This window comes from Strix aluco, chromosome 5 (assembly GCF_031877795.1).
Source record: "Strix aluco isolate bStrAlu1 chromosome 5, bStrAlu1.hap1, whole genome shotgun sequence".
Lineage (NCBI taxonomy): Eukaryota > Metazoa > Chordata > Aves > Strigiformes > Strigidae > Strix > Strix aluco.
The window spans coordinates 69987098-70012210 of record NC_133935.1 but is presented as its reverse complement, the minus strand read 5'-3'; the positions used below and the strand labels follow the sequence as shown (position 1 = coordinate 70012210).

Below are 25113 nucleotides of genomic sequence, written 5' to 3'. Positions count from 1 at the left end.
TAACCCTGATACAGTGACATCTCCAAGAAACTCATAGCCTAAACCAAGACCTATTCTGAAGAGAATATACAGGTCTCCTGACAGCAGAAAATCAAACCATATGATATCATTTGTGCATTAGTCCTCTTCTAAACGGCATGTAATTCCTGACCTCAAAGGAAAGATTGATCATGACTTCTTCCATCTGATATTTATGAAATGTTGCCTAGCATGTCTGGCAGAGTCAGTAATACATTTTCCTCTTTTTCTGTTTTGTCTCTTGTTTCTATAGCATCTGAGTTTTGTGTGATTTCTCATAAAACATTCTCAAGATTCACCCACTCATGCCATCTGGACTATAGTTAATATTTTAGGACCTATCCCCTTAACTTCGATGTACTTTCTTGTAACTGCTAAAATATGGTGATATCTTTTCCTTCTGTCTTGAGAACCTCCCCCTCACAAACCCAGACATATCAGAGGAATCAAGGGCTTGATACTGCCAGCAGCTGAAGTCTTTCAAATCTCTTGTATATTTTTTCAAATCTGAGAAAATCTATGATGAGAAAAAGAAATCTGTGAATTCTCAGCAGCAAAAATCTTACCATAATGAAAAGAGTAAAGTCCTAAATTATATAATATTATATTAAAAAACAAGTTTCATGTTAGTGGTTCCTGGAGTTGGTTTGTTCCATTAGATTATGAACTCAGAAATGGTACTGTGATGAACAACACAGGTACTGTGTTATCCACCACATTGGATTCACTAATGATGTTGTCAATACTGTATCTTGATCCCTGACTTCACGTGAAGCTTATTTGCTTCTCAAGTTCATTGAATTTCATCTGAGTAGCTGTTTTATGAACCAGCAAGGTCCATTCTACACCTACAAGTGTAGGAACAAATGAGGAATGGAAAACTGCATTTTACTCTGATTTAACCCAGAAGTGCCTCTTAAATAGCTCAGTCATTTCTGAAATATTCTCAGGGTCTGATGTTACTATTTGTCATTCTTATAATATGAAAACAAGCTTGAAAGATAACAAAGGTCAGATAAATTTTTCTAAGAAACAAATTGAAAGCTCTCATAACACTTGTAATGACATGTGCTTAGTGTTATAAGACGCTTATCTGTGATCCCATCCTTCTGAAGTAGGACTGTGTGATCACTGTAATGACATTTCTCTCTTAAGGATGGACCCACACAAATATTTCATGGGCTGTCTCATAGCCTTAGCTAATCGAACTGTGATTGCTTACTTCTTAGGCACAGGGACTGATCACAAGATTGGTATCTTGTTCCTCTTACCTGTTATATGTGTGACTCAAGACAGAGATGCTTGGTCACAAGAATATGGTTTCGGCAGTGATGCATATGGAGTTAGAGTAGGGTCTAGTGGGTCACTCATGACCGAATGAGGCACACTGAGTCACAAGCAGGAGCTGCTTGGGACTCTTCAGCTTGAGAAAAGAGAAAAAAGGCAGAACTCGGTCCCCTGAACTCATGTGTCCAGGGCAGCATAGATGCTCCAAGAGTCTAAGATGTGTTCAGGAGCGCAAATGTATGACACAAGGCCTTTTGAAGCAGTATCTGGAGATTAGGGGAAATGTCCAAGGATGTCCCACAGGCACTAAACATCTTTGTTTAAGGAAAAATTGAACTCTAGATTTTGTTGACCCTGACTGAGATCGCACTTAATCATCACATATAGATACCTACATTTAGGTCTCATAATCTATGAATTCGACCCAAGGAGATTATAGTAATGGGGAGTTGAAGGGCTGTCATGGAAAAGATACTGGGCTAGGAATCCCTAAAATCTGATTGAGAAAGGTTACAACAAGGTAGGGAATTCACTCCAATTCAAAGAGAGGCACATGAAACTAGATAAGGTGATAAGATTCTCCAAGACTGATATCTTTGTGCGTTGAGAGATCAAATTCACTTCCTCTCCTGCTCTCCAAAAGTTGCATTGCAGCTGCTTTTAAATAGTTGCCCTTTGTTTGTATAAAATTTATTGTAAATTATAGAAAATTCCTTGACATTTGTCACAGTTTATTTTTCCTCTTTTGTTGATTGTTTGCAGTCTACTGCAGAAATCTGATCATCACAGCACTACTTGCCAAAATATCACAGAAACGAGGTAGGGAGAATAATGGTGATCTTGCCAAAGAATTTAGATCCAATATGCTGCATAGTGTACAGAGCACTCTGCCTCCAGTAGACAGTGACACACTTGTTGGTTTTTGAACTACTGCATTGTATGCATCCCTAGTTTGTGTTAGGTTTAAATATATTTGCACTGTTAATCAAAATGCTACACAGTATAATTCATTTAGGTGTCTGCTTTGCCACTAAGGGATTAAAAATGTTTTAATTGGCTATGTTGGGATAATGATCCTTAAATTCTCTGTCTCATTCTTCCCAGCTTTGCCATAGTCATGCAATACTTAAAACTGGAGGATGAGCATATGCGTACAAAAGGATATTTTAGTTCGGATTATAAGAAAATATCACAAAAGAAACATAAAGTATTTCCTGAATGGATCTACAAGAGCACTTGAAAGTCTGTAAGGTGTATGGATATGTTGTCATTAAACAGAGGATCATCATATATTGCTGTATGCAAATCATCTACTCCTGTCAATTTTACCCTTACCCTGTTGAGAAATATCCTCCCCAAATCTTGAAAAAAATATTTTGTTAAGTCACTGTATTTTTCACTGTCCTTTCAGAATGTTTATGGTTGAAAGAAGGATTGAAGGAAGTCTAAAAAACCTTGTTTTTTACAAGACAGGAACATTGCCTTTTAAGGAGTATGTATTTCACTTTCCTGAAGAATCTCACTGTTTCTGTTGTGACGTGTTCAAGGAAGTTTCTTCAAATTTTATTATGTGTCTTTGAGGCCAGGAACTAAATCTCATAAACCTGTTAACAAGGATATAATAATCTGTTAGGGTGGGAATTTTTGTTTTTGCACTGAAAGTAAGCAGAATCAAGATTTAAAAAGCTGAACTAATTTCTGCTGATAAATGCTTTTTTCACAGAATCACAGAATCATCTAGGTTGGAAAAGACCTTGAAGATCATCTAGTCCAACCATTAACCTAACACTGACCGTTCCCAAATACACCACATCCCTAAGCGCTATGTCAACGCGACTCTTAAACACCATCAGGGATGGGGACTCCACCACTGCCCTGGGCAGCCCATTCCAACACCTAACAACCCATTCTGTGAAGAAATACTTCCTAATATCCAGTCTAAACCTCCCCTGGTGCAACTTGAGGCCATTCCCTCTTGTCCTATTGCTTGTTACTTGGTTAAAGAGACTCATCCCCAGTTCTCTGCAACCTCCTTTCAGGTAGTTGTTAGAGGGCGATGAAGTCTCCCCTCAGCCTCCTCTTCTCCAGATTAAACAACCCCAGTTCCCTCAGCCGCTCCTCGTACGACATGTGCTCCAGACCCTTCACCAGCTTCATTGCCCTTCTCTGGACACGCTCGAGTAATTCAATGTCCTTTTTGTAGTGAGGGGCCCAAAACTGAACACAGTAATCGAGGTACAGCCTCACCAGTGCCGAATACAGGGGTAAGATCACTTCCCTGTCCCTGCTGGCCATGCTATTTCTGATACAAGCCAGGATATCATTGGTCTTCTTGGCCACCTGGGCACACTGCTGCTCATGGCTATCAATCAACACCCCCAGGTCCTTTTCCACCAGGCAGCTTTCCAGCCATTCCTCCCCGAGCCTGCACCTCAGCCTTTTCCTCATCACTTGTTACCATGTTTCCTCCCACATCTAGCAGGGGATGGAGTCTCTCCCTGGTCTTTCTTTTGCTGTTGACCTACTTACAGAAGCATTTCTTGTTATCCTTGACTGATGAAGCCAGATTAATTTCTAGCTGGGCTTTAGAACTCCTGATTTCCGCCCTGCATAGCCTCACAGCGTCTTTGTAATCACTGGGAATGGCTAGCCCCTTCTTCCAAAGGCCGTTAACTCTCCTTTTCTCCCTGAGTTACAGCCAAAGCTCCCTGTTCAGACAGGGTGGTCTTCTCTGGCACCGGCTTCTCTTACAGCACCTGGGGACAGCCTGCTTCTGTGCCATTAAGACTTTCTTCTTAAAGAGTGTCCAGCCTTCCTGGACCCCTATACCCTTCAGGACCATCTCCCAAGGGATTCTGTCAAGCAGGTGCCTAAACAAGACAAAGTCAGCCCTTTGGAAGTCCAGGATGTCAGTTCTGCTGACCCCTCTCCTGGCCTCCCTAAGAATAGAGAACTCTATTATTTCATGATCGCTGTGCCCTAGTCTGCCTCCAACCGCCACATCATCCACCAGTCCTTCTCTGTTCACAAAGAGGAGGTCCAGCAGGGCGCCTTCTCTGGTTGGTTCACTCACCAGCTGTGTCAGGAAGTTATCTCCCACACATTCCAGGAATCTCTGGGACTGGTCCCGCTCTGCTGCATTGTATTTCCAGCAGATGTCTGGGAAGTTAAAGTCTCCCACAAGAACAAGGGCAAGTGATTGTGAGATTTCTCCTAAGTGCCTATAGAATATTTCATCCCCCTCTCTGTCCTGGTTGGGTGGCCTATAGTAGACTCCTACTACAACATCTGCCCTGTTGGCCTTCCCCCTGATTCTAATGCAAAGACACTCCACCCTGTCTTCACTACACTTGTGCTCGAAGCAATCGTAACAGTCCCTAACATACAGCACCACCCCACCGCCTCTCCTTCCTTGTTTATCCTTTCTGAAGAGCTTGTTGCCATCAATTGGTTCGCTCCAGTCATGGGAGACATCCCACCATGTTTCTGTGAGAGCCACTACATCATAATTTTCCTGTTGCATCATGGCTTCAAGCTCCTCCTGTTTGTTACCCATGCTGTGTGCATTGGTACAGATGCACTTCAGATGGGCTGATGTCCCCAGCACCTTTTCGCATTTAGAGGTCCTAAGTCCAGCCTGACCTTTCACAGGTGTTACCACGGTTACTGATCCATCAATGTCCCTTGTATCTTTGATGTGCTGCATGTCTCCATCCCTTGCCTCCGCTGAGATGACAGGGTGAGGGTCATCGCTGACACAACAGCCCACAAACTCTGGTAATCTACCCTGGGTCTTATGTCTGGGAGTTCCAGTTTTGTCCCCTTCCACCTTTAAATCTAGTTTAAAGCTCTTTCAATGAGACCAGCTAACTCCTGACCCAATATCCTTTTTCCATGTACATATTAGAGGATTGCCTAAGAACAATTCCGTTTTAGAAAATTTTACCTTTAGAAAATGTGCCCTTCTTTGCAGTGGGTCTAAGGACTAAGAGCAGTGGTGGGATTTCTTCTATTTATGTGTCCACATACATTTGAGCTTTGCTGAAGACCGCACTTGCTTTTCTCTTTGCAGTGGATGTCTGTATGTTATTTCTGCAGAAGAATGCTGTGTATGTCCTTGCTTTGGTTTTCAAACAGGGATATAGGAGAATAAAAATCTTCCTGCATTCTTCATACCTGATTTACATATGTATATTCCTCCTCTACTTCCACTCCTCACACTTGTCCATTTACTGCTTTCCGCTCAAGTCTTAGACAAAGGCTAAGCAGAGTAATTTTAAGTACTAAGATTTATTTCCTATGCACTAAATATTTATCAAAATTTCTTGTTAGAAGTCATCTACTGTGCTACATTGCTTTCTGGAATGATGCAAAACATGACTGCTTTCTTAAGCAATAAATTGTCAGATGGAATACATAAAGCAGACATAGTATCTTGCTGGTGAACACTGACTATTCAGTTCCTCACTGGCATTTGAACTTCTTATTTAAAGCTCATGCTTTGTAAGTCAGAAATATCCTAAATATTCCATCTAAAAGCATGTTGCCTTTTCAACGTATTATTCGTTTAAGTTTAACTATTTTCAGAATCAGTCTTAGGAAATCACTGTTCCAATTTTTATTGTGAGTGTGATACTAACCTTGCTCCAGACCAGCTGCCTGTCAATCAGATGTCACTCACAGATGCCCCTGAACAATCTTCTCTTCTAATTAGAGAAGAAAAAGTAATAGTTTAGATTTGTCTGTGGACTTCAGTGCTGGCTGATGTGGATTATTGGGGTTTTTTCCCTTTTTTTCCATTAAGTAGACTAGTAATATTTAAGAATAGGCAAGACTGTTTTTTAAACTCTTTAAACTTTTAAATATCTCTCTTCATGAGATATTCTTCTGTTGTGGCAATACAAGCATTATTTTATGGAAGATCATTATATTTAATAGATTTTTATTAGCACACAGAAATAGTTAAGGCACTTTTTTACAAGAAGGCTTAATGTAATTAAGGTTATGTCTTTGTTAAGATTTGTTAATCTATGAAGAGTATGCTTTGAGTATAGGTATATAGGTATGAATATTCAGAATTCAGCATACATTAAGTTACTGCCTTTAAATAAAAATAGATTCTTAGATGCATTGGCAATTTAATCTGAACCTGTCTCCTACCTTAGAGAAAAGTCTCAGGAATAGTAAATCCAGATAATTTTTTCAGTACCCTGAGGAAAGCCCCTGGCTATTCTTACACACTTTCAATCATGCTAATATTGCAGTTGCTTTTGTTTGAAGAGTAAAAGAGAGGCAGAGAAATAGACATTTTTCAAGTTTACTATTCCATGCCACTTATAAATCTTTCTTAGTTTTACCTGCTACTAAGCTTCATATACGTACACGCTTCTAACCATTTTGAAAGCGCAAAAAGGAATCAGATATAATCGGGTTACTTGCTCAAGGCCTTTAGCTAGAGTTATTTTAAGTGTGTTTGTTTTTTACCCAGCACACGAGAGATGAAAACTCACTGTTTTGCATTGTTACACCTTTCAAGATGTGTGATCCTCTTCAACATTTCCTCTTTCTATCCATGTTGCTTCAAGGAGCTGGCTTTAGACTTTCACGGGGCAAAGAATGAGATCTACCTGGCTCTTTTGTTATCTGTGACAGCTCTAAATGCAACTCCAGCCAAAAATCCCCCATGATCACCTTTGTGCTCAAGGGCTTTGAATGTTCTGAACACAGATATTCTTGCTGCTGTCTCTTCTACCACCTCCATTGCTTTTCCTTAGCATATGTTTAGATGCTGCAAAGCAAGCTCGCACTATTATATATGCCTAAGGCTGAGCTCTTAAACACTGGTCATCTACATGACCCAGGGTCAAATATATTTCAGCTGGGTTACAACACTTGGTTCTAACATTTTCATTCATTGTAAGAATTATCTAATTATAAAAGCAGTCCCACTGCCTTCACGAGTATTGCTGTGAAGTAATGAGCAATTCAGTAGAAGTTGGGTGTGTATGATCTGACTCAGCACATTACAAGATCTTGTAAGTTCAAAAAATCTTCTCCTAGAAGGTGGCTAGTAATTGGATTCTGCTATCAGTAACTCATGAATACTGCTTTGGTGGAGTGCAACACAGGAATGTATACCTGTGTATACACTGCCAAATACATTAGGATGCTTTTTATAAACATTCACCCACAAGCACAGACACTGAATTTGACAAATCTTATTATTTCTAGTTCTGCAGGTATTACAGCTTGAACTCTGAAGATGTCCTTCTCATGACTAGCTCAGTGAGACAGAATACAGCACTACAAAGTATAGTAGCTTCGATGCTTTTTTCTTATTCCTAATAGCCACAAATGCTTTAAAGTTAGGTTAACTTGTCTTTTTCTGAAGACTAAACAGTTCAATTTGCATATATGAACAGCATGAAGAAAGGGAGAGGAAGGGAGGAAAGCAATAGATTTTCCGGAGGGTCTATGAGAATTCTCATAAACTCAACAGGTCATTGCTACTGCTTACATCATCACCAGAAATTTACATTTTTATTCCTGTAAAGCATGAGGTATCTTGCAAGTGTAAAGGTTTTCTTGGGCATTTTAATGCTTTTATGTATTTCTTTCTGCATTATACATGCTTAGTTATTCAGGGACCTAGAACAGACAGCTGCAGAAGCAGAGGGGAAAGACATGCTGTTTATCTGACTTGCAGTCAGTCGGTAAAAGGTTTGGAACTGTTTCCATTATGAGTAGATTTGTGAGACAGAGACTGACCCAACCTACAGCCATCTCTGTGAATTATCTTTGTGCAAAAAAAAAAAAAACAAAACCAAAAACAAAACCAAAAACCATTTACATGGATGGGTGCTATACGGAATCCTAAAACTCACAGAGACATCTTTAAGACTGTAATTGAATGTGTAAAATACACAGTTTAGACAAGTAGTTCAGCTGTTAGGCAACACTGAAACCTCTTTAATATGACCAATTACTTTGTAGGCATCCAGAAAATTTCCGGAAATCAGTACTGGAAACATGATAGATAATTCAGAGTTGTCATCAGAGTGCCAATATAACTTCATCAAGCAGTCATGTAAAAGCACTTGGCTACTGTAGCAAAAATAACGACTGTGGTTTAATCTGACTTGTATTTTTATTCTAAAAATACAGTGTGGAAACAAGATGAAACTGCTAAAGCTTTATCAGGCTTGATATGGAATTGTTGGTATTTATGTGGATTCCATTTAAAATAAAAGGTCAGACCAGACATACTTGAAACTCAGTCCTAACTCTGAAAATATTTGCCAGTTACAGTAAGCCTGGCTCAATTTTCTTGCTTGTGATGCAAAAAACGTTTTGTCAGCAAATCCAAACCTAGATCCTACACTGAAAGAGACAGAGATTTTTGGGTGGGTTTGTTTTGGTGGAAAGCCTGTCTAAGTCAGCAAAGCACCACATATTCCCATCTTCTCAAGGTGACTTGCCAACACACCTTTCCCAAGCTTTAAAGAAGTTTTGTGTATGTAGTTATCTAATTTACAGTTTTTATTGTAATCTATTGACCTAGTTCATATTCTAGAAATTACTGCCAAACAGTCATCAAGAGCATCATTTTCCTTTAAACCTGCCTGTCAGGGATGTGGTACTTTTCATGGTTTTCAGTTCAAGAAGTGAGGAGAAGGGTCAGCAGAACTGCCACCTTGGATTTCTGGCCTGTTTAAGAGCCTGGTTGACAGACTCCTTGGGGGGCAGTCCTGAAGGGCAAAGGAGTCCAGGAAGCTGGACATTCTTCAAGAAAGAAATCTTAACGGTGTAGGAACAGGCTTTCCCCATGTGCTGAAAGACAAGCTGGTGGGAGTTTTGATCTGCTCAAGAGTAGGAAGGCTCTAAAGAGCAATCTGGACAGTCTGGATTGATGGGCCAAGTCCAGTTGTATGAGGTTCAACAAGGCTGAGTGCCAGGTCCTACACTTAGGTCACAGCAACCCCATGCAATGCTACAGGCTTGGAGAAGAGTGTCTGGAAAGCTGCCTGGTGGAAAGGGACCTGTGGGTGTTGGTTGACAGCTGGCTGGATATGAGCCAGCAGTGTGCCCAGGTGGCCAAGGCAGCCAATAGCATCCTGGCTTGTATCAGCAATAGTGTGGCCATCAGGACTAGGAAAGTGATCTTACCCCAGTACTCGGCACTGGTGGGGCTGCACCTCAAATACTGTGTTCAGGTTTAGACCTCTCACTACAAGAAAGACATTGAGGTGCTGGAGCGTGTCCAAAGAAGAGCAATGAAGCTGATGAAGGGTCTGGAGCACAAGTCTTATGAGGAGCGGCTGAGGGAACTGGGGTTGTTTAGTCTGGAGAAGAGGAAACTGAGGGGAGACCTCATCGCCCTCTACAACTACCTGAAAGGAGTTTGTAGCAAGGTGGGTGTTGGTCTCTTCTCCCAAGTAACAAGTGATAGGTCGAAAGGAAATGGCCTCAAGTTGCACTAAGGCAGGTTTAGATTGGATATTAGGAAAACTTTCTTCACTGAAAGGGTTATCAAGCCTTGGAACAGGCTGCCCAGGGAAGTGGTTGAGTCACCATCCCTGGAGGTATTTAAAAGACATGTAGATGCGGTACCTAGGGACATGGTTTAGTGGTGGACTTGGCAGTGTTATGTTAACAGTTGGATTCAATGGTCTTAAAGGTCTTTTACAACCTAAATGATTCTATCATTCTATGATTCTTTTCTGTGATTTGAACTACTAGTATAAATAGTAAACAAGTCCTTCTTATGGTGAATTTGAGAATCCCTCTTTTCTCCTGCTTGTTGTGTCTGGTTTTCTGGGGAATAGTTAATTTACCTGTAATGAGGAATGAAAAGGAAAAAAAAAAAAAAAAAACAGGAGGCGGGATGGTGGGTGTTCATTCTCTTCCTCTTCTCTAGACTCTTCATGCTCTCTCCTATCCTCTCTCTGCTTTTTATCTGTTGTTCCTATTACCTATCTTCTTTTTTCTGCCATCATTAATAAATGATGTTTAAACTTCCCTGACTAACCTATGCCTTTTTTTCCCCCTCTCATTCCATTTTCTCCTGTCATTGTCCAAAGTTGTAAATTCACCTCCTGTTCTCTAATCTGTCCTTCTTCCTGTCATAATTTTCTTTCAAGCCTGCTCTCTGCCCTGCCTCAGCATTTTTTAAATGCATAATTGTCTCCCTTCTTCTCTCCTTCTTTTAAAGTGTTGATACCATATTCACGCAGCAGGGATGTGCAAAGTGGAGACAGGTATAGCAAGTCAGGAAGGAAGCTTTTACATCTATAAAATGACAAAGCAGCAGGTATCTGCAAATGAATGTGGTTGTACCTGAATTCTCTCTCCATCCTGGGACCAACATGGTAGAGAAGTACATTATGTAAACACCTAACACACAGTCCATCAGCAGTTTACGCTGTTGCTTTTAGCTTTGGGCCATTCCAGCCTAATTCAGGAAAGATGGAGCTAAGTCATCCTAATTCTTAACACAATAGTAATTTACTTCCAGACCTAATAAACCATAAGTCTTTTGCTTTGTGTCTCTCTGCCTAAAAAGTATTACTACCTTAAAAGTTGTGGTTTTTTCTAATGGGAAGAAAAATAGGGGGCATAGCAGAAACCCCAAGAAAGAGTATAAAGGGGAAACAGAACAATTAATAGAAGCAAAACTTTAAAATAATTTCTTTTGCTGTATGTATATTAAAAAAGGGGAATATACAACAATAATCAACCAGGTTTTTTGCCTTCAGCCTGTCTGAGGCCATGTGGTTTGGAGATCTGATCACTAGTCCGAAAAGGAAAGGCTGTTTGCAAGATTTCTGGGGTGTTTTTTCCTGGAAAAGGTGAGAGGACAAAAGCAGAAATATATGACATACACTTTATGCCTTTTAAGGAAAGTATTCATCTATCTATCTATCTATCTATCTATCTATCTATCTATCTATCTATCTATCTATCTATCTTTCTATCTATCTTTCTACATACATATATAGAGAGATCCATATGTTTCAAGCTGTCACTCAATTGATTTGGTGGCAGGTATTTCTTTCATTTACTGCTCTGAGGGTTAGGTTAAAAACTCTAAATTTAATACACAGCTTGAACCAAGTGAATTGGATTTTCTTATTTGTTTTGCTCTTTCACATTCACTGTTCAGTATTTTCAGGAGTTATGCATGGTATTTCCGTCACTAATAACAGTTCTGATTATTTGGAGACAGAACAGTGCCAAAGTAGATGATAGTGTTTGAACATTGAAACAGCATTTTTTTTTAACAATCATGCTTTATACACCTCAAAACATTTTGTCTTCTACAGTATCTGCATAATTTTGAAATAATTTCTAAACAGATATTTTGGGTGAGCATGAGTAGCTGGCCTCTTGTTGTATAAATCAGTCATTACTTTCTCATTTGTGTTTGTGCTGTCTTCCAGTACTTTTGTTTTCCTTAATAGTGTGAACTTTGGTTCTATTTCTCTTTCAAACCACTGCTTCCATTCCATTTTCTTTTAAACAGATTAATTGGGCAGTCCTTTGCCCATTTTCATTCTTTTGGGTTTTTTTCTGCTGTGTAACTAATATAATTTTCTGATTAAATTGACTATTAATAAATATTATTTACATTAATTTACACTCGTAAAAGCATCGCTAGAGGGCAGTATTGATTAAATTAGGTGCACTCTAGTGTTCATTGGAAACTTAGCCTCCAGTGTAAATATTCTTGCATTTTTAATAAATGGTCATGGCTTTCATATCCATTTTTCATCATAACTTATATGTAAAAAGTAATAGTCATTTAATCACCATGTTTGTTAGATACTGTTATATGTAACTTTAGCGCAGGTAAAAGAACATTCTGTGATATTATTTTTATGAAAAAATGCATGGAGATTAATAGAAAGTAGATGGCATTGAAGATATTGTAAATTATCATTTATATTCATGACTTTATTAGGAATAATGATTAAAGTGTTAATTTTTTATAATGAATAAAAATATAGGTTTGTTCATATGTTGCTTCTAAGGGAAAATGTTTGCTGTGAAAAATTAGTATCTTCTAATTCTTTAACTGTCTCCATGAAAAATCTCAGTACAGTATATTTTAAAATAATGGACAGCAAAGATAACAAGGATTGTAAATTAAGACACTGACTCATTTGTTCTTCTTGATTTACAGGTCTCCTGACAAATGCAGCAACACAGAATCCTCGTAGGAGTGGTTTAGGCTCTGTGTGAGCTACTTAGTCAAGTTTCACTGCTGTGGATCATCATCCTTTATATGTCATCAACTCAACTGTCTGTTTCTCTGTATCTCATGAATGACAGCATAATTCCTCTACATTATGAGCTAAAGTTTGTTCTACCATACTAAGAATCACTGGACTAAGGAATATAGAAAAAGAGATATGCTTGGGCATTAGCAATACAAAAATGTTCATGGTTAACGTTTCATCTGCGTTATACACCACTGCTGGACTTGCTGTTACCTACATGTTTTAATCTGAAGAGTCTGCTACAATGAAGAGTATCATCCCAATCAGCCTTAGAGAAGACTGTTTTGCCTATGGGAGGACACTGAGGTGCAAAAGAGAAACTCTTCTTGTGCCCTAAACTGTCTGAATTGCTTTTATTTTCTTATACTTTCAGTATATACAATAGACCAAAGAGCAAAATCTATTTTAAAGTGGACACAATCTTACTGTTAACAGAGTTATGTCATTAAATTGTAGGAGGTCTCCACAAGGACATGGTTCCAGCTTTCACAAAGCTGAGATGCTGTTGTCCAGCAGAAATCTTTATGGAAAGCTGCAGTAAAAACTAACTCAGAGACCTGCTCTTGAAATGCCACATTCGAGAGAACATAATGGAGCACTGAGAGAAAATGACCTATGTTTGAAAAACTTGGACAAAAAGAACACAAACTGTCTACATGGCACCTTTATTCCTCTGTACTTAGATTGACTTTCTCGTACTAAAATCATTTTCAGTTTTAACCAGTTAAACATGCCTCTTCTACAGTTCCATTTTTGATAGTTAAAGTTGGATAATACAGTATTTGCAAAGAGCATGTTTGGTCATCTGTGGCCTATGTCTCATCTGATACACCATTTAGCACCAGAAAGCAAATTAAAGAGAAAACAAAAGTAACACTTGTTTGAAAGAGATCATTAAATGTATTTTGAAAAGCCTAAAGTTATATATTTAACAGTTTTTATATGTTGTATATTTGTAGAAAATCCTATTTAACAATTAACGTGATAACTCTGACAGTCATGACAAGTGGTTCAGAGTTAAGTTGTGTTTTATTACTTCAGTTGTCTCTGAAGTGACTGGTGTCGTTTGCTTTCTTCCATTGGGACATTTTGGATGTAAAGCATGACCAGAGAGGACTGTGTAGAAAAAGCAAAGAATAATGTTGTTTATATTACATAAATGCATTCAACCATTGCACTGTTGGAAGGCTTTTTTTTATTTTTATTTTATTTTTATTTTTTGTCTTTATGTACTGATAAAAATAGAGTGTAAAATATTTTACTCATTGGTCTTCATAGCAAGGTTTGTTTTTCTTTTATTTTTCTCTCTCGCTGTGTCTCTCTCTTTCTCTCCCCCTATTTTTATGTAAGGGTCAGTTTGAAGCCTGTTCCTTGATCCCATTTTCAGTGTTTTACTTCATCATTAGAAAGCCCACTTTTTTGGCATTATTGGTTAGCGAAAATTTAGCAAAGACAGTATAGATGAGGGGGAAGTTATGATAAAACAGAGAAACAAACAAAACCTTGTTCCCTTTTACTATACCTTTCGGTATGTAAGTTTGGTACATATTGGTATGATGCAATCAACAAGGTAGCTTAATTTCTTCCTGGCAAATGTATTATGGTTTCAAGTATACTACCTAATACTCCAATTAACTTTTAGTGTTATGCTAGTTCTATTCTACTAAAGAAAAATATATAGAGATTGTTCAAGTGACCATAGATGAAAGGTACAAAAATGAAAAGTTGATTACATAAATTTTTTTAAGGCCTGCTCTATTACTGAGGCTTATTTAATGCAGAGATTGCAGGAAACATGAACTATAGATCATTTTGTCTTCAAGTAAAATAAATATATACAAAATTCTTATTTAGTCTTAGGATTTTGATCAGTGTCAAAGTAGCAATTAAAGCCCAGCCACTTGAAAAGTGTTATGGACTGACTGCACTATAAATGACCAATGTCAGGTTTAAAATGTCATGCAATAAATGATGGTAAATACATTTACTGTACATGTAGACCTCAAGAGCCAGATCCCTCACTCTACCAACTCTGTTTTGATTTATTTTAAAGGGAGTGTAGTAGCCTTATTTAGTAAACACAGAACAATTAAAGATGTTACATCATTTTTGTTGCTTTACAGTATTCAGTTTTGTGTTGGTTCAGCTAAATTATGAAAAATAAAGAAAATCCTTTTATAAGTGAGACTTTTGTTCCCTGAGCATGACATCACCAAAGGAATATCACCAGATGATAAGTAGTTGATAAGTAGTTGGGGGCACAGAGAGGAAGACTTAGCAATGGAATGGGGAAATTAAGGACATGGGTTGTGTTTCGAAATTGAAGTTTTACCCTTTCCTTTCCAGGTCTTGGTTACCTTCATTCTGGTATGCTCAGTTATTGATCAGATTCAGGTCATTTGTTTTCTGGAAAACAGATCCCACTAGAGGATCTAGGAATGGACATCTAAAATCTTTACATCTAAAATCATACCTTCCACTCAGTTCTGAATATGCAAGCTTATGTCTTTGTTTTTTGAGTTCTTTAAATGCTCAACAGAAGGTTTATGAGGTCTACTCTGGACAAGAAATATCAAAGACAAAAGATGCTGATTATTCATCAGAGAGAAATTCTAGTTGCTGAGTCTCCTGTGTACGACAGACACCTCAAGGCACTTAAAATGCGTTTTGTACTTTTCCCTCCTCCCCTGAAATGTACAGTTTTAAAGAAACAAAATATACTGGCTGCCTTTGTCACTGTGAATTACTACTCTAAGAGCAGTGGTGAAATGTTTCTCTCTCAGGAACAATATGTTTTCAGAATATTGTGAAATTCTAATTTTACAAAACTAAGTTACATAAAAAAATTGTTTGTTTCTGAAAGTATTATTTTATGTGCCTCTTCCAAAGCAAAATTTGAAACACCGAGGGAATGTCTTATTTGAATGCTATTAAATATCCTTCATTTCTCAGCTTGCAAACAAGTAACTCTTTCAAAACACACTTGAAAAAGAACAGAAAAATACAGAAAAACACATAATAGAATAATAAAAACAATCTCTGGAACTGCAGTAAACCTTTAAACATTTTTTGAAAAAAGCTTCTCTGTTAGCTTTCTGTTAGCCCAAGCAAGGACAGATGTAACTACTGCTTTAAACATCTGGGATATCAAATGGAGCAAATATTAACACACTATAGCAATCAAAATGACACATCATTCACCAATTCCATAATTATGATTTTAGCTTTTTTTCTTTTTTTCCAATTCATTTCTTCTCTGCAGTAGCTCAGGTTTTATGCATGTGGTATCCTCAATCATTCACTTGTTTACTGAAACTGTACCCACATGCTGTTGCATAAATCTTTAACCCAGGCACTTATTATCTAATATAGCCTATTCATCACAATCGTGAGTACTAATTAGAGTTTCCAGAGTAAAGTAAGGAATTTAACACTGTGTCTGAAAAGCCTATATGGCTATGAGGAACAGAAGGTGATAAATTGATTGGTTGACAGGAAAATCACAGCACTGACTGCCTGGGCCACTGAACTAGTGGAAAGAAAAAAGCACAAGCCAACACTGGATGTAGACAAGAAGCCAAAAAACAAAAAAAACAAAACAAAAAAAACCAAAAAAAACCAAAAAAAACCAAAAAAAAACAAAAAGAAGAAAAAAGAAAAAAGAACTGGAATATATGCAGTACCTTTCCCAATAAAAAAGTACAGAAGAAGGCATTTGCTTTTAAACCTCTTTGTATGTTTTATATTAAGAATAACATATACATTAATAACAACCAAAGACCAGGAATGGGTTAACAGGGGTGTTGCTTACATCTACACAAGCAGTCACTCCTCCCATTAAAGGGACAAAGTGAGAGATGACAGGAAAATGGAAGCCATTGACACATAACCTTCCAAGATTTAAAACTGTTTCAGATGAGAGATTGGATCCATAAGAGGTAGAATAGCATTTTCTGTGAGGTGTGGAATGGACTTAGTGAAGACTGGGTAAGAACCACCACGAAATAGCGGAAAATAGCCCCTGTCTCTGATTCCCAGGGCAACCTTTAGCAAAACAGGCTTAGTCAGAGGAGAATTCCTCTGGTGGCAAGAATCCTTGAAAGCTAAAAGACCCTCTAACTATTACCATACTGCTTCCCAGGGAGCACAGGCAGCAGGTTGCCATCACTAAGGTTTGTAAGACCCACTCTCTATTAGTATAAATCATATTAGCCTGCAGACCAGCTTTTTTTTTTCAAACAGCTTCAAGATGGGCTGAGGGCAAAAATGATTTCCAGGTACTTTTGTTTCTCCTGTTCCAAACACACAGAAAACACTTCCCAAACATCCCAATATCGACAGTAATTTTGTGGCTGGTATTAAGTAATGATTCTCTGAGGAGGATGATTAATGTAAATGCAAGTGATACAGTACTTTCACAGTGAAAACCATAAAGGCCTGAAGAAGGTTCTGCATATACTTAATGCAAAGAAAAGAAGTAACTTGTGCTTTTTGTTTCTTCTTTCAGGTATATTTTATAAATTATGCTTTTTTATTTATCCCACTTCCTTCAAAGAAAATTTATGTCAGTGGAACACAAGAACTGTCAAACCAGTTCAGCCGAGTGCTTCCTCTTGGTTGATGCCATGTCTTAACTGGAATCTTTTTAAAATTACTGGGTTCTCCAGATGGCAAAATATATCATAGCCCTCCCAAAGATGAAGTTTCTTCTATTCTTCCAGTTACTGTTTGGTGTATGCTTCACACCCTAGAAGAATGAAGTCTTATATATGTGTATTTGCCTTATGTAATTACAGAAGTTACAACTAAGTAATTATTTTTTTGATTCTTTTTTCTATTTTTTTTTCTGACATCACAGAATTGATGCTATGGTGAAGCAATGAATCTCAGACTAGGCTTAGGCAAATAAGGATGGACAGAAAACACAATCTTCTACACCTGATTTCAATTTGGGGCTTGAATAAAGAAAGGAAACCAAGAAGGAAACTGAAAAAAAAAAACCAAGAGCAGAGAAAAATAAAGATTTTTTCATTTCAGAGTATTTAGTATTTAATAAGTGTTAGGAGAGTGAAAAGGAGTAAAATTTGAGACAGGGAAATAAAAAAGCAAATATTATTTTATCTACAGAGATGAGACTTTTACTGATCATATGGTTGTCTTCTTTTGAGATATAAATCCCATTAGAATTTGAGACCCATGGGTAATATGTAAAAGGTAATTCTGTCACCAATTAAAAATAAACTAAAAAATAGGAGAAAAGTTGAAGTAAATGACAATAAGCCAGAATAGACAGTGACTAATAATGAGCCATTCTGTTGGAGGATCAACACAAGTTCCTGTACTGCTTTTGACTGTGATTGAAATATGAACACTGAGATTGCATGGTTTGTTAGTATCAGTAAATTCAAGCTGCTCAGTACCTAGGTGAAGTCACTGATTTCATGTGATAAAACAATGCTAGCTATGCCTTTTCGAGCTCAAGCAAGCCATTGGAGGACCCCTAGGATATATATCTGTAGTCAGAAGGCACAATGTGCTAGTGGCACTGATTTCCTCCACAGCTGGCTTGGACAGACCATGACCACAATTTTCTAGGTTTGATGTTGCCAATATTAGGCTAGTGAAAGTGATGTTAAACCACTCTACTGTGCTGCACTGCTCCAAAATGACCTGTGCAAATGAACAAAGATGATTAGCATGTAATCAAAAAGCAACTTTTCTAAAAATGTTACTAAATAACATGCAAAGAAGAGCTGAAGTAGAAAACCATAAAGGCTGTTAATGTAAAAAATAAAAACTAAAAAGAAAAAAATGTATTAAAGGGTAAAAAGAAATGTTCTGTAAAGAACTTTCAGAACAGACATGAAAAAGTTTAGTAGTAGAAACTTCAGAGGTGTCTATGGTAGGAGTATAGGGTCTGATATAATCAAAGGAACAATGTGCAGAAAGCATGTGCAGAAAACAATTTACATTAACTAAGGAGCCTGAGCACTACCTCAAACAGTGGTTTAAATCACATCAAGCAAGTGTCTTCCTTCACTGCATAGGAAGAAGCCTATGAATATTGCTATACACTTAAGGAGAGAGACATGTGGTTTAGTATGGGTTCTCACACAAGCATAACAATACATGTCAGCCACCTAAGGCAGAGACTATAATGACAGGAAATGTTGACATCAGCTGTCATCCGAAATTACATACAGAGTTGTGAAGATGCTAACAGAACGTTGGCAGTAGCAACCTGAGCCAGTTGTTAATGTACAAAAGCATTGCACAAAACAGGAGCTCACAGAGCCCCGGTGGCAGTAAAGAGGGCCTTCCCATCACAGTGACTAATGCAAATGCAAGGGTAATATATTTACTCCTTTATGTAGGGTAATATATTTACTCCTGTATATTGAGAACATATCCACATGGATAGATGATCACAAATGTGGGCTACTTCTGTCCACACTCTTCAGTCACTTCTACACAAAAGCAGCATCCAGAGCAGAAATTCAACATAGACTACAACTTTACTACATATTAGCCTAACTGATATGCTATTAGCAAACAATAAAAGTATAGTGAGACTTGAGGAAAATTATGTTTAATTTAGCACAAGTTACAATTCTTCCTCAATGAACCCATGCAGCACTTGGTTTTCACCACAGAGAAATTTGTTTCTTCCCAGAACTTTGAAGAGAGCAATGTAGTGGGAATGTAACTTCCAGCCCATGCAAAGCAAATCAAATGAGGGTGAGCTCTGGAAGGGCAGAAATTCTAGCTGAGTAAATAACAATGACCTAACTGTGCACAGGAAACCAACACCCACAAAAATGAGAAAAATAACAAATAATTGTCATGCCACCCAAGCTCCTCGTTATCTCATTCTTACTCAAACTATTACAATCATAGGAGAATCTGCAATATAATATACTCAATAACACAGAATTCCATGCAGTCATGAGCTTGTTTTAATTTTAATAATTTTTAAGTTCTGATAGGATATGTGAGGCTCTCTTCTTAAAAAAACAAAAAGACGACATGGGTCAATTTACTAGCAAAGAGGAACACAGAGACTACAGACTGCATTTTAACTATGTTCCAGGTACTTCTCAATACATGGAGACTCTGGAGACAGCAGGACAAGTGTGGAAAGAGTAGAAAGCTTTGCCTCAGAACAATTTAACCTTGTGCCAAGAAAAAACTGTTTAAGGGCCTGAAGACAGAGGTTTTGCAGGTGGATTAATCAACTACCTGTCCAACCAGTCAGGAGAAACCTGAAAGGACAGGGGATATGTACAGCATTTGAGGACATTATTCTCACTTTAGAAATTATGATTTTTCTTATTGAGCTGATTTGTAGGCAGAAAACAGTAACCCAAGGTGAATGCAGTAGTGTCCAGTATCTTGTCAGGTAGTGGAAAAGTGAGAGAGGGAACACGTATGAAAGATTGCTGGAATTCTGAAAGGAAGGACTTTTTGATAGTTATTTTTTAAAATAATATTTAAAAAAATGTAGCAAGCACATAGTGTTGCCTCAGTTTAATTTAACAGATACAATACTGGTATTGTTGTTGATGATGGTAAATGTCTCCATAACTTCCTTAGGAAAAGCTTCTGTACAGACACCTAATTACAAGAGCAGATCCAAGTCATCCCCATCAATTCTGCTGTCTGGAGGTAGGGCTGGAATCTTTGGAGATACCAGATGAAAATGGGAATACATTAACAAGGCAATCAGATCTTTTGGGAATTCATTGGTATAAAAGTTATGCCACATCTTATTTAGTCCTCAGCTAAGTTAATATCAGATAGTCCAAAGCCCTCAAGAATCTGAAATATGACATGTAATTGATTTTTTTAGGCTGTAAAGATGTTCCAGTGTTTATAGGAATTACGAATAACTGCAACCAAACCTTTAAGTTTCTGGCACAGCAGAACCAGAAGATGAATGCCTTTTTCCTGTTCTCTTAATGCAACAGCCAACAGCATCTGCTCTTTTGGACATGCTGACTACTGATGCTTGAGTGTGACTGAGTGTTGCCTTTCAACTGTGATGATGTGAAATTTCTTTTGGATTATATTGTCCCATAAACTTCTGGCTTGGGATCAAGTTGCTTTGTAATGGAAAATCATTCCTGATGCATAGTTTTAGTTCCCTTATGTATGCCCAGAATTGCAGTGAGCCATGAAGAAATCCAGATGAGTTAAATTGCTTCTCAGTGTGATCAGCTATATGTGTTTTGGTGAAAAAGCATTTTTTTCATTGAGCTAAGCCACTAGTAAAGAAACTCTTAGTAGCAGGTTCTAGCAGAGGTGAAATCGGAGTAGCCAAGGCTAGTCTGAGTCTCATTGCAAACACCAACATATTCTCTTTCAAAAGTGATTGCTAATAAATGGACTACTTCTTAGTAGTTCTCTTCCAAAATATTCACTTTACTGCTGAGTAGACCTTGTCAGTGCTTATGAGATGACTGAGCAATTTAATTTCAGGCTATGTTTAGCATACTGGTTGTATATTAAAAGGAAGAAAGGAGGGTTGCTCGCTTCCTTTGTCCTGGCTGCCTCACTCTGTTTCAAATGTTATCATGGAGGAAGAGAGCAAGTTTGTGAATACAAAATGCAATGAAGAGTCACAGATAAACACAAAAAGTGTAGATCTTTAGGGACACGGGAAGTTCCTGAGAAAAGCAAATGGCCACACCTTGTACATGTTGAAAAGAAGACTCTTCTAGGAACCTACGTGGGTTGCTGTGGAGCTTCTTCCAACCCAGGAATACATGGAAAGTTTCTAAACTAAAAGAAAATACAACAAGTTGAAGGCGATAAGCTGTTCTGAAAACTTTGTTATTTTAATTGTACCCATCAGGTTAGAGTTTCCTCTACTTCAGAAATGCCTTGTTCTTCACAGATTAACATCTAATACTACAAGCTGAAAGCCCTGCTAGACCTTACTTTGTTTATTTGAAGAAATGTGTGTAAGTGGCTCCATGGCAAAGACAGTTTGTACTATTTTGATGGTGATCGTAGTCTCCTTAGGCTGTTTGGAGGCACTCAGTGAGCTTCCTCTCCTCACCTTTTTCTCCCACTTGGGAGACACAGCAACAGGTCAGGCAATGGCTCAGAATGGTTGCAGCGTGTAGTGCTGTGCAGACACACCCACTACAATGACTACAAGCAGTTCTAAAGGACTTATTTTAAGGATGTTCAGCCTGGTTTGGCCACTGGTGTGGTTTTGGCAGTGGGGAGTGCAGTGTAAACTAAAAGCCTAGATCATGATATTGCCTCTAGCTGTGCACTTCTATGCCAGATAGCTAGAGGGCCCCATGTTTGCTACTCTGAGGGGATTTTGGATAGGCTGCAGGTGGATTAATCCTGACAATCTGAAATTACTGCATTTTGGCTGTCTTTCTGAGGAGAACAGGAATGGAGGATTTCTTCAATATCTCTCTCTTGTTAAGAAATAAAATTACACTTTTCCAGAAGTCTTGTATAATTCTTTTTCTGACTGTCTTGTGGAGAACAATTAGGAATATGAAGTCTAGATATAGGCAAAATAAAGCTTGTTGTCTTACTACTTACTCCTGGGTTTGGAAACAAGTCAATCAACTTGTAAGACATTTACTGGCATCCTATAGTATTTTTTTTTTTATGTTCTGAGAACAGCTCTTCCTCAAGAACAAACTTGAACTTAAGGTAAAAATGGAAAGAAAATGGTTGTTGCTACTCTTTGCATTTCTTAAGATTATGCCTAAAATTGTGTTCAGACTTGAGAGCTTTCCCAAGTTTAAACATTTACTCACTCAGTGAAATAATTCGGAAGTCTGTGTCTAATGATGCCATCTGGTGACACCTGTCATAAAGATATTCAGCTTTGTCTGTTATTTTTCCAAACACAGTATGAAAACCATACCCCAGCTTCATCAGCTGATCAGTGCTACTAAAAATTATTGCTATCTACAAGAAGGAATATATTGCAGAGCCTTCTAACATTAATGAGAGAGGCATGTGTTTGAGAACCACCCTGCTTTTATTTTGCCTTCAAAACCTTCCTTACAAGAAGGTAAACCAGTTCTAAGGGCATTAGGAATGTATTAGTTCCTTAGTGAGTCAGTTGCAGGGAATATGTGCTGCACAGTAATCTAGTGCTCAGCTATAGTGTGTGTCAGGTTCCAAGGCAGTATTGTATTGCTATCTTCATTTCACTGAAAGGTTTTCCTTACTAGAGTGCATTAACCAATATTTCAGTCCTACCATGAGCTAAACCAGCATGCTTACTGCTGTACTGAAGTAATTAATTCAAAATGTAAAAAATAAAATTAAAGTAAACCTACACTTAGTTATTAAGAAGTCCAGCAGAGAACTCTTACAGTGACAGATTACATTAGCCTATAAACCTTTATAACTTACATGGTAATAAAATGGGGTTACATTTTTGAATTAAATTGATAACATGACCAAATCGATTTCATTAGTGTATCTGTCATATTTGCTGTTAATGATGGCTAACAGTGGAATAGAAACTGACAACAATCCCTGAAAAACTGTGCAGATCAAAATTATATTATACTGGCATTCATGAATTTTAATACCCTTTTTTATCATGATTTTTTTAAACTCCCTTTTTAAATTTGAAGCTCACAAGAAGAGAATTAAACTTTCTACACCTGTCTCAACTCCTATTATTTCTATTGTTACAAGTTAATAGGCTCAAGGATGGAAGACATTTCCACTAACTAAAACAAAAAAAGGCCTTACTTGAGAGCCTCTTGTGAGTGCTTATGAGGGAATGGATGATTCTCCGCTGCTAAAGTGTTGACATCAGTGTCGTTTCTCTTCAATGACTAGAGAGCTTTAGGACACCCAAACTGCTGCTTAGAAGACTGTTTGTGGAAGACGTTTTTCGTAATAGACTTTGGTCCTCTGGTTGTAAATCCCTTTAATGAGAGTGGAAGTTCTGCAAAAATCTACAGGAGAATATACCTACTGTTATGAATCGTCATAGCTCTCTAATCCCATTAGTAGGGCTAAAATGTATGTGAGTTAAAAGCGTGTAAGTAACAAAATGCTCACCTCAGAGCAGCAATTGAGAACATCAAAATACCCTTATGTAATGAGATAACTGACTTCTTGCTACTTGAAAATGTGACAGGATATTAGATATGTGTCATATGAACTGAAAGACCATTGCTTTTTCCTATTTCAAGTCCCTGATTAGGACCTCTTCCTTGGGTTAAAATTATGTGAAAATGGATACTTAATAAGGAGAAGCTGTGGGGTAATCTGGGCATGGGTGAAGCATAACTTTATCTTAAATATCTTATTAATTAAATAATTTTATCTTAAATATATTGTATATATACAAGCAAAGGGCATTGTGTCTAGTTTGGGCTTACTGTCTTGCTTGCTTTCATAGACGATGCCTCTGTTACACTCAGGAGCTATGATAGCAGCATGGGTAAACAAATTCAGAGATGTAGCCCATACATCTTAGGTTGTAGAGGGATAAATATTTAGCCTGCCGTTGGTGGGGGTTGTTCTGGCATTGTGGGGATGTTGGTCTTTGCAAGAGAAACTCCATCTTCACATCTTCTATGCTACTATTAACAAAATTAGTGAGATATTAGTGAGATCCTTCCTGTACAATACATGTACACATAGGCCGCACAGTCTTCACAGAGAGAACGTCTTTCTGTCTACGTGTTGACAATATCTACCAAAATATTGCCTCTCTTGGTATTCAAGACAATATTATTTGCATTTTATATATGTGGTGGGTTGATGCTGGCCTAAAGCCAAATGCCTACACAGCCTCTCTCACCCCTGCTCCTCAACAGGACAAGGGGAGAACATAAGATAGACACAGGGAGATAACTTACCTATTAACATCATGGGCAAAACAGACAGAACATGGAGAAAATTTGTTCAATGTACTGGCAATTAAAATAGGTTTGGATAGTAAGAAAAAAAGACAAAAGAACACCTTCCCTCTCCTCCTTTTCCCAAGGTTCAATTTCACTCCTTCATTCCCAACTCTTCTACCTCTCCCCCATCCTCAAATAGCTCGGGGAGGATGGGGAATGGGGGGGTTGTCAGTCGGTAACATCTTCTCTCTGCTTCTCCTTCCTCCTTACACTTTTCCTTGCTCCAGCACAGGTTCTCCCAGTGGGCTGCAGTCCTTGAGGAGAAACCTGCCCCTGTGCAGGTTTTCTACAGGCTACAGTTCCTTCAGGCCATATCCAGCTGCTCCAGTGTGTCATCTTCCACAGACTGCGGTGTGGATGTCTACTCCAGCACAGTCTCTTCATGGGCTGCAGCAGGGAAATACTTGCTCCGCCATGGTATCCTCCACAAGCTGCAGGGGAAATCTCAGCTCTGGTGACTGCAGCACCTCCTCTCCCTACTTCTTCATTGACCTTGGTGTCTGCAGGGCTGTTTCTCACTCCTTTTTGTTCCGTCTTCCTCTGTCAGGCATTTTTGCTCTTTCTTAACTATGTTTCCTCAGAGGCACCACCATCTTGGCTGAGGGTCTCAGCTGTGCCCT

At 38.1% G+C, this 25113-nt stretch overlaps 1 protein-coding gene across 6 annotated transcripts in view; it reads left to right on the top strand.

The window, feature by feature from the left end:
• The window catches only part of TAFA5 (TAFA chemokine like family member 5), a 457068-nt gene extending 442376 nt beyond the window's left edge, over positions 1-14692 (top strand). For 4 of the 6 annotated variants that reach the window (XR_012623644.1, XR_012623647.1, XR_012623648.1 and 1 more), the window contains one exon: positions 12488-14692. Coding sequence is in view for 1 of the 6 variants with exons in the window: in XM_074827712.1 (XP_074683813.1) it covers positions 12488-12496 (9 nt within the window). In the remaining 5 variants the exon portion in view is untranslated. Of the gene's footprint in view, positions 1-2067; positions 2125-11060; positions 11154-12487 lie in introns of all 6 variants that reach the window. The other 2 variants (XR_012623645.1, XR_012623646.1) reach the window with 2 other exon arrangements.
• The last annotated feature ends 10421 nt before the right edge of the window (positions 14693-25113 follow it).